The sequence below is a fragment of the Eurytemora carolleeae genome, unplaced genomic scaffold (genome assembly GCF_000591075.1).
Source record: "Eurytemora carolleeae unplaced genomic scaffold, Eaff_2.0 scaffold32, whole genome shotgun sequence".
NCBI lineage: Eukaryota > Metazoa > Arthropoda > Copepoda > Calanoida > Temoridae > Eurytemora > Eurytemora carolleeae.
The window spans coordinates 1-14559 of NW_019396068.1; the positions used below are offsets into that span (position 1 = coordinate 1).

General features: G+C 32.3%; 1 protein-coding gene across 1 annotated transcript; it reads right to left on the minus strand.

Annotated features, from left to right (window-relative positions):
• Nucleotides 1–2174: 2174 nt before the first annotated feature.
• Nucleotides 2175–12637, minus strand: LOC111711469 (ankyrin repeat-containing protein BDA1; the record flags this gene model as incomplete). Its single annotated transcript, XM_023485845.1, is given in 7 exon segments — nucleotides 2175–2220; nucleotides 4837–4903; nucleotides 6406–6493; nucleotides 7149–7244; nucleotides 10389–10521; nucleotides 11853–11950; nucleotides 12556–12637. Coding segments are annotated over 6 exon segments (504 nt in total), but the record flags the coding sequence as incomplete, so codon positions are not given.
• Nucleotides 12638–14559: the final 1922 nt, after the last annotated feature.

A 14559-nucleotide genomic window follows, 5' to 3' on the forward strand; every position in this document is an offset into this window, starting at 1 on the left:
ATCGGATACATTAACTTGTATCCTATTACTCTACCCTATCGGATACAGAAACTGGTATCCTATTACTCTACCCTATCGGATACATTAACTGGTATTCTATTACTCTAACCTATCGGATACATTAACTGGTATCCTACTACTCTACCCTATCGGATACATTAACTGGTATTCTATTACTCTAACCTATCGGATACATTAACTGGTATCCTATTACTCTAACCTATCGGATACATTAACTGGTATCCTATTACTCTAACCTATCCGATACATTAACTGGTATCCTATTACTCTACCCTATCGGATACACATTGACTGGTATCCTATTACTCTACCCAATCGGATACATAAAATGGTATCCTATTACTCTACCCTATCGGATACACATTAACTGGTATCCTATTACTCTACTCTGTAGTCGGATACATTAACTTGTATCGTATTACTCTACCCTATCGGATATATTGACTGGTATCCTATTACTCCAACCTATCAGATACATTAATTGGTATCCTATAACTCTACCCTATCAGATACATTAACTGGTATCCTATTACTCTACCCTATCGGATATATTAACTTGTATCCTATTACTCTAACATATCGGATACATTAATTGGTATCCTATTGTTCTACCCTATCGGATATATTAACTGGTATCCTATTACTCTACCCTATCGGATACATAAACTGGTATCCTATTACTCTACCCTATCGGATATATTAACTGGTATCCTATTACTCTAACCTATCGGATACATAAACTGGTATCCTATTACTTTACCCTATGGGAAACATTAACTGGTATCCTATAACTCTAACCTATCGGATACATTAACTGGTATCCTATTACTCTAACCTATCGGATACATTAACTGGTATCCTATTACTCTAACCTATCGGATACATTAACTGGTCTTCTATTACTCTACCCTATCGGATACATTAATTGGTACCCTATTGTTCTACCCTATCGGATATATTAACTGGTATCCTATTACTCTACCCTATCGGATATATTAACTTGTATCCTATTATTCTACCCTCTCGGATACATTAACTGGAATCCTATTACTCTCACCTATCGGATATATTAACTGGTATCCTATTACTCTACCCTATCGGATATATTAACTTGTATCCTATTACTCTACCCTATCGGATACAGAAACTGGTATCCTATTACTCTACCCTATCGGATACATTAACTGGTATCCTATTACTCCCTATCGGATACATTAAGTAGTATCCTATTACTCTACCCTATCGGATACATTAACTTGTATCCTATTACTCTACCCTATCGGATACAGAAACTGGTATCCTATTACTCTACCCTATCGGATACATTAACTGGTATCCTATTACTCTACCCTATAGGATACATTAATTGGTATCCTATAAATCTACCCTATCGGATACATTAACTGGTATCCTATTACTCTACCCTATCGGATACATTAACTGGTATCCTATTACTCTACCCTAACTGGCACATTAACTGGTATCCTATTACTCTAACCTATCGGATACATTAACTGGTATCCTATTACTCTAACCTATTGGATACATTAACTGGTATCCTATCGGATACATTAACTTGTATCCTATTACTCTAACCTATCGGATATATTAACTGGTATACTATTACTCTAACCTATCGGATACATTAACTGGTATCCTTTTGCTCTACCCTAACTGGCACATTAACTGGTATCCTATTACTCTACCCTATCGGATACATTAAGTAGTATCCTATTACTCTAACCTATCGGATACATTAAGTAGTATCCTCTTACTATACCCTATCGGATACATTAAGTAGTATCCTGTTACTCTACCCTATCGGATACATTAAGTAGTATCCTTATTACTCTACCCTATCGGATACATTAAGCAGTATCCTATTACTCTACCTTATCGGATACATTAAGTAGTATCCTTTTACTCTATCCTATCGGATACATTAAGTAGTATCCTATTACTCTACCCTATCGGATACATTAAGTAGTATCCTATTCCTCTACCCTATCATATACATTAAGTAGTATCCTATTACTCTACCCTATCGGATACATTAAGTAGTATCCTATTACTCTAACCTATAGGTTACATTAAGTAGTATCCTTATTACTCTACCCTATCGCCTACATTAATCCTTGAAATTAATAACTTACATTATCCTTGAACGATATTGACTCCGGGAACTCTTGAATCAAAAACCTGCAAAATAAATGTATAGTAATTGTTTACATATTTAAAAACTCAAATAAATGTCAAATTTTAGAATTTAGGATCACCACTAACCCTAAGATGTGCTAGAAAGGAATGTCTTTGAACGGTGAGACTATAAGTTGAGAACCAAATTTCCAAAAATGGGATTGTTATGAATATTTAGAAGGTGCCTATAATACTGTTAAAGTATTTTTGTTTGAGGTCCCTTCGCGCCCGTCTACTTTTTTAACTTTTAATTGTGGCTTTATTTGCGAGCATCTTCTTTTTGTTGAATATGAAACAATAACAAAAAGTTCGCGGATTTAATAACATTTTTCGTGGATTTTTCAAGATGATGGGGAAAGCTTTTTGTGGTGTCATGCGAGGTCAAACAAATTTTGATTCAGCCGTTTTTACGTTTATTGGATACAAGCGGACAGACAATTAAACAAATAATATACACACAAGGCTTTTAGGGCGCTTCGCGCCCATGTTCGATTTCTATTGTGAAAATGTTCTCTTTTTATACATAGTAAAACAAAAACAAAAAATAATTACGCGGGTTCTGTAAAAAAAATTAATGGATTTAAAAATGTTTAAAAATCAAATTTTGTTAGAAGCCAATTTTTGAAAAATCGATCATCTATAAACCATTCCTGTGGTCACGCGAGGTCCCACAAAAAATGGGCCCCATCGTTTCAGCCGTTTTGACGTTGATTGGATACAAACAAACAAACAGACACCAAAGCAAAGTATATATATAGATACAACATTTAAATATACATCACGTACTTGGAATTTTTAAAACTTGATGTTGTTCTCTTATATTGTAATTATATAAAGTTGTAATCTCTGTTTGTCTGTCTGTCTGTCTAGGTGTCTGTTTGTCTGTTTGTCCGATCATAACTCAGGAACCCCTGGACCAATTTGCCTCAAAATTTGATTGGGGAACTCGGTGAATATTCTTAGCTTGGTTTTGAGATTCTAACTTGAGTGGGTCGACCTTAATAGCGAAAATTTTGTTTCCCGGTAAAACTGTTCAAGTGCTGGTAAACGGCATAAGTAACTTTAAGTAACCTGGGCAGCGCTGTGTTACCAAGCTATTATTGAATAAAAATTTAACATTTTTTTTTAAAATTTATACTTCTATTAAACTTTGAAATAAGTTACTTTTGTATTTGAAATGGAAAAACTTTGCAGCTTAAAGGGACTGTAATCCTTATTTCAATGACCCTCAGTGCAAGGATGGAAATGCCCGATTCACAACGGTTTTCTTAATAGCCTAGTCTGAGTATAAATAAGATATCAATATTTATACTTCTGAAAACTGATTATTTTCGATTGTTGTTTCTCTACGGAAGTGTAACAAAACGACAATATATTCCACAAGGGTAGGGTTGCTTTTCACTTGAAATTATACATTCAGTCGCAAATAGGATATCTTAAAGATTCTTCAAATATGAACATTTAAGAGAATTTTTGTTTAAGAAATTGAGTCTTAACCACAAACTCAGATTTTCTAACCCCCTATATCTGTGTAAGTCTTTTGTATTTCCAATTTAGATTATTAAATCTAATAGAATTTATAGTTTGAAATGTCTCAAGTCTGCAATATTGGGTTGCAAATATATTGGGATCTGAAAAATCAGAGCTTGTGGCAATTCCTTCAATAAGTAATTTATACACAATGTTGATCCACTTGGCTTTTACGCCGGTCCAGTTCGTAGAGACGTGGTTCAAGGGTTAACATAATCTCAATATATCTGTCATTTTTTAAATCAATGAACGTCAGATCTCTTAATTTAGTAAACCCAAGATTTCTGGAAACAATTTTAAATGTTCAACGCTTGACTGAAGGCCTACCACCCTCCGTTCACAGAGTGGAAACTCCAATTGACAAGGGAACCCTTGACATATTTTTCTGATCACAGTAGAAGGAAATGTCTATATTTTCAAGTTGAAGTTGAGAGCAAATGTACGCAGTGTTCCCGGCTCAATTTTTAGTTGGAAAAATATGGTTACCACACTCGTCTAATATCATTGTTTACGGGTACCGTTGTGCTCTGGACATGTACCGTTGTGTTTTGGACATGTACCGTTGTGCTCTGGACATGTACCGTTGTGTTTTGGACATGTACCGTTGTGTTTTGGACATGTACCGTTGTGTTTTGGGCATGTACCATTGTGTTTTGGACATGTTGTGTTGTGTTTTGGACATGTACCGTTGTGTTTTGGACATGTACCGTTGTGTTTTGGACATGTATTGTTTTGTTTTTGACATGTACCGTTGTGTTTTGGACATGTACCGTTGTGTTTTAGACATGTATTGTTTTGTTTTTGACATGTACCGTTGTGTTTTGGACATCTCACAACACAATACAAATGGAGGGTAACTTGAAAGTATTTCTGCAGTCCCTTTCTGAATGAAAGGCGCGTTCAACAAAGATGAAATTAAATATTTGAATTAACTGAGCAGCTGAGCAGCTGAGCAACTGAGCAGGGAACTTCTGTGACGTTGGATACTCATAATTCCGATCGTTTGACCTCAATATATCAATATCCACTTTGGACACTTTTAATTTGAAGATTAAACTAATCTGCAAATTAACGAAAGACAGATTTTACCTGAGAATTGCTTCTTGATTTGCCATGACTGCCTTGTGCATAGGAGAGTGCCCAAAATGATCTCGAGCTAAGAATTAAATGATTTTTTATTTATGGACTTTGATAATTAATAATCGGTTTATATTTTAATTGAAAATAATGAAACGCTAGGCCAGTCACTCGGTCAACAGCCTGTCCTAGCCGCAGAGCTCGCCTGAGTTAATTGCTTGTCCACCCTCTACTTTCAGATTTTTATATTCCAAATTCACAATTCTTTTAACTTTATATTTGAGTAAAAATAAGTAAAATCATCGCTGTTTTTGTTCTTTAGATAAATAAATCTTGTCAATTACCGCCCTTGTCTTTACATCAATAAAGGGAGTGACCGGCAATGTATGGTAGTTGCACTGAGAATGTTATTGTATTGTGGAGAAATTATTAAATAACGAAAAATTTCCATTGGGAAATATGTTCGTAAACATCCAATTAGTTTACTGTAGAATTTACGAAACATTTTTCGTCGTCGTTATTTAATAACTTAAAAAATAACGATTTTCAAAACGTAACCATCCAAATAGAAAATTTTTAACGTCGACTTTGCGCTCAAACTGAATAATTATACATCACTAAAACGTTTCATAGGTCTCAAACGCATCCTAAAAAATTTCTCCACAAAAAATACATTCTCAGTTCAACTACCATACATTGCCGGTCACTCCCTTTAATGCTAAAAATAAAACGCACTTAATCGTTATGTTTAAAAACCTTTCCATTAAAAGGTTTCTCTTAAAGTTCAATGAAAATATTTTATATATTTTTAGAATTCTTAAATGTCGAGGATAGTTTTTTGTCAGAAGAAATGACGATTTTTAAAATATTTTAGAATAAAGATATTGTTTGAAGTAGTTTAATAAAAATAAGTAACGTCAACATTATCCTTGTTCAGGGTTATTTTTAAAAGTAGATTTTTTTAAAATGTTCACCAAAGCAAAACAAGGTACAACCAAAAGCTAATTTTAATAGTTATTAACTCGATATTAAATGAAATTTGATAAAGAAATTAATCTCCAGCATTGTTAATCTTTCTATGCTTAAAGAGGCTCTCAAACAACTTCCACACTTTGAACCCGATATTTGGAGAATTTGACTCTTTTACATAACAAAGGGAACAAATTTAATATTTTGAAAGCTGGAATTTTATTATTCAAAATTTTGCAAAAATTATTTTACGGAGAAAATGGAGAAAAATGTCGTCTTTTTTACACTGTTTGATGTAGTCTTTATTTCTGGCTGTAGTCATTTTTGCTTTGTGAATTATCAAATGTCAGACAGTCAGTATGAAATTGGAAGATTTTTATTTAATTTTGCAGATTTTTCATCTAGTTAAGCGTAAATTAAAAATTCGACTTTTAAAAATCACCTTGTATATTGTTACTTCCTTTGTTTAAAAGAACAGCGTACTGCAGTCTCTGGGAGGAATATAATGTGTCTATATTCTACCCTGGAACTGCAGTAAACAGTTTTTAAACAAAGATCATGTGGTAGCTACTGGAGTTTCTTTCTTGCTCCAGATTGGATCTCTGTATATACCTGTTATCCAGATCTTTCTGTCCAACATGACTTTGAGACGTCCTAGTTCACCTCGTATAGTTAGATCATGTATCAAATCTATCTTTTCCTAAAGAATTGAATAATATATCTCTGCTTAACATCTGTAATGAAAAATATGATATTTTCAAAGAAAATTTTCTGGTTTTTACAATTGTTATTCCGCATGAAAATGTGAGAAAAATAAAAGTACATTTAAAAAATAATGAAATCAATAAGACGCAATATATCCTTTCTTTTAGCATTCAGAACTTGAAGTTTTAAACACAGATGTTTTTATGTTAAATTAGGTAGTTATCTTATTGAGAGGTCTAATAAACTTAAAGTCTGAGGTCTAATGTACTTAAAGTTTCTAATGTACTTAAAGTTTCTAATGCACTTAAAGTTTCTAATGTACTTAAAGTTTCTAATGCACTTAAAGTTTCTAATGCACTTAAAGTTTCTAATGTACTGAAAGTTTCCAATGTACTGAAAGTGTGAGGTTTATTGTACTTAAAGTGTAAGGTATACTGAAAGTGTGAGGTTTTATGTACTAAAAGTCTGAGGTCTAATGTACTGAAATTGTGAGGTCTAATGTACTGAAAGTATGAGCTGTAATGTACTGAAAGTATGAGCTGTAATGTACTGAAAGTCTGAGGTCTAATGTAATGAAAGTCTGATCTCTAATGTATAAAGTCTTAGCATTAATAACCCTAAAAATCTTGCAGGTTAAATACTCAATGTACCTGAAAGTCTGGCACTTTACGAAGAAACTTGTTAACTTTTGAAATCCTTGATGTTTGATCCCGAAGAAACCATCCATATCCGTCCAGAACTGCACCCTGAATATTACATTTACAATAACTAAACAATAATTCTAAAAGGTCAAAACTTACTAAAACCATCATTTAATTCTGTGATAAACTTTAATAAAAAATGTTACCCTGAAGAGTGAAGACGAAGAATAATCAACCCTTAGGCCTGACTTATGAAACAAAACTTAATCTTAATCTAAAGTTAAACCTTCAATATAACAGGTTTCATTAAACTTAACCTTAATCCTTAGAACATATATAGTTAAAGTAAACCTTAATCCTTAGAACATATATCGTTAAACTAAACCTTAATCCTTAGAACATATATAGTTAAACTAAACCTTAATCCTTAGAACATATATAGTTAAACTAAACCTTAATCCTTAGCACATATATAATTAAACTAAACATTAATCCTTAGAAAATATATAGTTAAACTGAACTTTATATCTTAGAACATATATAGTTAAACTGAACTTTATTCCTTAGAACATATATAGTTAAACTAAACATTAATCCTTAGAACATCATATATAGTTAAACTAAACCTTAATTCTTAGAACATATATAGTTAAACTAAACTTTAATCCTTAGCATATATATAATTAAACTAAACCTTAATCCTTAGAACATATATAGTTAAACTAAACCTTAATCCTTAGCACATATATAATTAAACTAAACCTTAATCCTTAGAACATGTATAATTAAATTAAACATTGATCCTTAGAACATATATAGTTAAACTAAACCTTAATCCTTAGAACATATATAGTTAAACTAAACATTAATCCTTAGAAAATATATAGTTAAACTAAACCTTAATCCTTAGAACATATATAGTTAAACTAAACATTAATCCTTAGAAAATATATAGTTAAACTGAACTTTATATCTTAGAACATATATAGTTAAACTTAACCTTAATCCTTAGAAAATATATAGTTAAACTAAACATTAATCCTTAGAACATCATATATAGTTAAACTAAACCTTAATTCTTAGAACATATATAGTTAATCTAAACCTTCATTCTTTGAATATATCTAGTTAAACTAAGCCTTAATCCTTAGAAGATATATAGTTTAATTAAACCTTAATTCTTAAAACATAAATAGTTAAACTTAACCTTATTCCTTATAACATATATAGATAAACTAAATCTTATTTATAGAATAGAGCTGAAAACTATAGAATGGTGGATATCGAGATTAATGCTTGATCCTTTCTTTTTGCTAATGTCAAGATTATTTTAGTCTTTTTTAAAATTTTTAGAAATTATAGATTTGCTCGTAAACTTTTGAAAAACCTGGTTTTTAATTTTTGCGCATTTCTGGTGATGATGGTGTCATATCAATTGAACTAATAATCGATTTAACCAAAGTAAGTTCTGTATTAATGTTTCAAAATGGCTATAGTCCTTAAATGTGATAAAAAACATGTTTTATTCATTTTAACATGATTAGATTTATATTTGTTTAAATGCTCTAAAAGCCGGCATGTGAGCAGCTTACTTTAGTTATAATCGGATATTAGTTCAATCGATATAGCATCGTATCTGTATTGTTATCAAACGTAATTTTTATAAAGTAGGGATATCCAAAAAAGAGGATTAAGAAGTATATCAAAAGTGTGTACATTGGATATCCCATTCTAAAGTTTTCATATCTAGTTAAACTAAACCTTAATCCTTGAACAATTATCCAACCGTTGAAAGAAATTGGCTTAACAATAAAAAATTACCCTTACAACAGAAAATATAATAAATGTTTAATCTTCTACGTGCTAATCTTAAAAACAACAATAAATTAGAGATCAATTAGGTTGAGTCGAGTGCTCTTTGTTCTAGAAACTAATTATAATTTTATTCCTTTTCTTTATAACCATAAAATGCAATCTGTTGAATAATTTACATTTTACATTCTTTTAAAAATCTTTTAAAAAGACACAGCGGCATTCAAACTCAATTAAGGAGACTTTTGTTGAAATTTAAACTAACCCTCCAGTTAAAAAGAAAACTGATTCACAATAGTTCTCTTTAATCCTTTATTTGATCTATAATGTGGAAAAAGTATTTATTTCTGTCAATTTTCTATTTCCAAAGAGAAATATCTAGATATCTCATTTATTCATGATCAGGCCATGATCTGAAGGGTATCGTTGTGAATCGGACATGCCAATATATAAATGGAAAGCTATTAAGAATTGAAAATCACATACAGTTCCTTTGACTGCAATTAGCCGGGTCCAATGAAAATTACGAGTAAAAAGAACAATATTGATTTTAGATTGAATAAGAGAACCATTATTCTGAAAACTAAAAGTTATATTTCATTCATAAATTTGGAAGAAGGTCATCAGAAGTGTTGCATTTCCAATTCTTAATAAAAATTAACAAATTATTATATTTGTAGATTTTCTGGTCTTTTTACGGATTAAAATCATTAATCTTTTCATGAGAGGTTTCCAGCAGAGGTTAACTTGTACATGTAGTAAATGCCATACTCATAAAACTGCTTTCAGATCTGTATCAATCCATGTGCAACTGGTCAGATATCCATGTCAACAGGAACACAATCTCTTAAGCGATCAATGCCAAACCAATGGGCATGACCTCGTCAGCTATCAATGTCAACAAGGACAAAAGCTCAGTTATCAATGTCAACACAGACACAAGCTCTTAAGCAATCCATGCCAAATCAATTGGCACGATTTCAGCCATCAATGCCAAACCAATGGGCACGATCTCAGATATCAATGTCAACACGGACACAAGCTAAGCAATTAATTTCAACAGGAACACAAGCTCTAAGTCAATCAATACCAAACCAATGGGCGCGATCTCAGCTCGCCGATTAGCGCCGGTAGATATAAACATAGTTAATCTAATCACAATTTAAAATTTAATCTTGTTACTTAGTTCAGGTTTGCCAATATCGTGTTACACAATATTTATTACAATTACACGATATTTATTACAAACAAGCTTTATTATATATAACACACTAATTGCATCCAATTCTAACTGTATCTCACCCAAACTATATATTCGACCCTAACTATATCCAACCTTAACTATATCCAAACCTAACTATATCCAACCCTAACTATATCCAACCCTAACTATATCCAACCCTAACTATATCCAACCCTTACTAAAATATGCCGAACCTGTAATCTCTCAACGTTTCCTATTTTTAACCACATTCTGATAGCATCCTCCATAGATCCAGGTTTGCTGGGGGAAGGAGGTTCAGCAAGGCTAGAGGTCAAAGCAGCTGTTCCAGCTCGGCTCAGACTTCCACTGAAACATGCGGGATTTTCAAATAAAAATGCGGAAAATTTCACACTGATTGCCATGTTCAATATCTATTTATTTTGGGGTAATCATTTCAATGCTGAATTGATAAGCTGTTTCTTGTACATTTAAATTGTAATTATGACTCTTAATCATTTTATAGCTTTAAAATAATCAGATAAAAATACTGTAACCGTAATTCAAGTGACCCTCCAGGGAAAGATTGCAATGCCCGATTCACAACCGCAACTTAATATTCTTTGTCTGAGTATAAATTAGATATCAATGTTTATCATTTTAAAACAAATTAATTAAATCTAGGACTCCCTATAAAAGTGACTAGCGCATTTCTATTGCAGAAAAAATAAAGGAATAATCAGAATTAAACACTTTTATCTGTAAAGAAGGACAATATATATATAATAAAGCTCTTTGCTCATATATATTTTTTGTATATATGTTGAATCGTAAATTGTGAATCGGAAAATTCTATCTTTGGGTTGAGGTCATTTGAAATTACGCTAACAGCTGATTAGTCTTAAAAGAATAGAATTTTCCGACCATAAACCTATTTTAAAGTTTTAAATTATATGAGTAGATTCAATTAAAACTTTCCGGCAAGTTTAAACTGAAAGAAGTCGGCAAAACTTTTTAAAACATAAATTTGCAACATGGATATAATATCTATTCATTTAAGGGACATTTAGAAAATTAAATTTATCTTCACTCTTCCACTATACTATCTTAAGCCTGGAGCTCCCAACTCCACTCTTCCACTATACTATCCTAAACCTGGAGCTCCCATCTCCACTCTTCCACTAAACTATCCTAAGCCTGGAGCTCCCATCTCCACTCTTCCACTAAGCTATCCTAAGCCTGGAGCTCTCATCTCCACTCTTCCACTATACTATCCTAAGCCTGGAGCTCCCATTTCCACTCTTCCATTTTACTATCCTAAGCCTGGAGCTCCGATCTCCACTCTTTCACTATACTATCCTAAGCCTGGAACTCCCATTTCCACTCTTCCACTATGCAATCCTAAGCCTGGAGCTCCCATCTCCACTCTTCCACTAAACTATCCTAAGCCTGGAGCTCCCATCTCCACTCTTCCACTTTACTAATCAAACCCTGGAGCTACGCTCCTCCACTATACTAACCTAAGCCTTGAGCTCCCAGGCTGACCATCTGCTGGACCTACGGTCCTCCACTATACTAACCTAAGTCTGGAGTTCTCAAGCTGACCAGCTGCCGGACCTACGCTCCTCAACTATACTATCCTAAGCCTGGAGCTCACAGGCTGACCAGCTTCCGGACCTACGCTCCTCCACTATACTAACCTAAGTCTGGAGCTCCCAAGCTGACCAGCTGCAGGACCTACGCTCCTCCGTTCCATCATCAGTTCTCCTGACATCCTAGCCCTAATCCAACCTTGATACTGAAACAAGAAAGATTAAAAGAGAAAATTCAAAAATCAAAGAAAAAAGTTTTTGAAATTGTTGTTAATATAATGTTCCGTTGAAGCAATTACGAGGACTGTTAAGTTCTTAAACTTAGACTGTAGTATATAATCTATAAACAAAATCTATATTTTAAAGTATCAAAGTTCTACGACATCGAGTTGATTAGAAAATATGAGGATCTGGAAAGAATTTAGTTTCTGTAAATTTGCACCACCATTAATTTATGTTTGTATATCTTGGTTTGAGAAGAAAACTGTTTATAATGAAAATATAAAACTAAGGAAACATCTCCTAAAAATCAATTATATATTTGATTAATTTTCAGAAAGGAAGATATAATTAAAAGACCCAAACAAAATGACTAAATATATAGTCGATGAGTTAACAAACAAAGCTAGATATTTCTTAAATGGGTTGAGTTTATAAGTTTATTGATTTTTTGTTCTTTTCTAAAAATGCAGAACGTATTTGTATATTGACTGCGTGCTTCACAATGAGTGTACTTTATTGTTTTTTGTTTGTTTTAAAATAATTATTAATTTGATCTTATTGAAAGTTTTGAAAGACTATTTATTCTCACCTAGTTTCCCTGAAACTCATTTAAATGATAAGAATTGCTCCGACCAGTGGATCTCTAACATTTTTCATCTTTAAAAGTTTTAAAATGAAATTAAAATCTAAAATGTGAAGAATATCATTATAAACTACAGTATGAGACTGTAAACACGATCTGAAACTTAAAAAAAAGGATTGTTCCAAAATAAAATTAAATGTGCAGCAAGGTTTATTTAATCATTTAACAAAGAAAGAAACAAGTTTACAGTTACAGGGAGAGCTATGAATATAATTGGAAACAGAAAGCAGAAATTCCGTACAGTCGATTCTGAAGTCTCATCCTTTGTGGGTAACCCTGTACCCCACTGAAAGAAGTTTATTAATGGATATCAACTTCTTCCAACAAAAGAAAGTATTTTTTTTTCCTGTTTTGAAAACTACAGTTCGTTTATGTGTCACCATAGTTTCAATAGAAGTAAATATTTCCATTTACTCGCCGATTGAAGGATTCATATCTCTAATTGGATAATGAGAATGATAGAAAGATAGATGCTACCGCCATACTATTTCTATTGGTTCAGAATAGACAACAAACACATGACTGAACCCTGATTGGATGAGGCGCTAATGGTCTCGGCAGGTGTGGATCTATTGTTGAGATAGATGAGGTTGCTAAATGAGACTAAATGGCAGTAAAAGTAGCAAAAATAGGATTTCTGGAAGATTTTAAATCTTAAAATATGAACTTAATGAGACTGTACCCTTGAAACCTTTTAGCTTGCAAATTTTTTGATAATTTCTCCATTGCTTCCATGAATTAAGAAATGCACAAATTACTTTAGTAGAGAAACCACATAAAATATAGTCAACATGGACGTGTATAATTCACACCTGATCTGCCAAACCTTGTTAAGGTACCGTTGTAAATCGTAGAGAACCCCTGGACCGATTTGCCTAAAATTTTGATTGGGAAGCTCGGTAGAACCACAGGAATGTTTTTTAGTTTGGTTTAACATTTCTATAGTTGACTAAAGAAAGATTAGTTGGCAGGTAAAGCTGGGTTTCCAGATTAATAAAATTAATAAAATTAATATAGATAAATTTTCGTTCACTAGATTCTTAGTAAGAAATTAACTATTAATAGATTAGTTGAATGCGATGTAGATCTTTATAATTAGAATCTAATTGATTCTAAAGAAAGTAATTAATTAATTAATACTTTTTTTTTACTTGGCAGTGGGCAGCGAGGGCAGGAAGGCCCGCCACAACAATTTCTAGACCGAGCCACATTCTCATCATTTTCTCGTCAGAGCCACCTTGAAATCCTCGTCCTTTCAATACTATCTATTAAGGGTTTAATTCTCCAAGATAAAACTATTTTTTAAGAATCGGACCACGTTAGGGCATAAATGAAATATTGAATTTTTATAAATCGAAAAAAAAGTTTCAATTGAATTAACATTTTTGATTTCAATGTCCTTAAAAATGTTTACCTTTTTCTACGCACATTTTCAGATATTCTTGGTATGGAATGCCCCAAATAATTACCAGATTATAGAACGTAACTTTAAGATTTTTGTTAATTATAATGAAAAAGGACAAAGATTTCGAGGTGGCTCGCGGACGAGAAAATGAGGAGAATGTGGATCGGACGAGACATTGTTGTGGCTGCACCTTCCTCCCCTCGGGCAGCTTACAAAGGAAAATCTTATATTTGATTGATTTAAGTTGAAAATAAACATGAAAATGTTTGCATGCACAGCATCATGCCAAAATAAAGTAAATTGCACATAATTTTAAAATACAGGGTGTCCCACTAAACATGACAGTTGGTGAATAGTTTTGAATATGTCTTCTTCCATATACTGTACTTTTTATGAAACACTTTTTTCAGTTTTTTTCGTTGAAAAAATCTTTTACTCAAATATTTTTTAACTTTGAAATCAATTTTACGATATCATAGCTGCCTTGTACTATTTTTTCTTTGGTATCAAATAACTTATAATTATGGAAATTATGGAAGAAGACA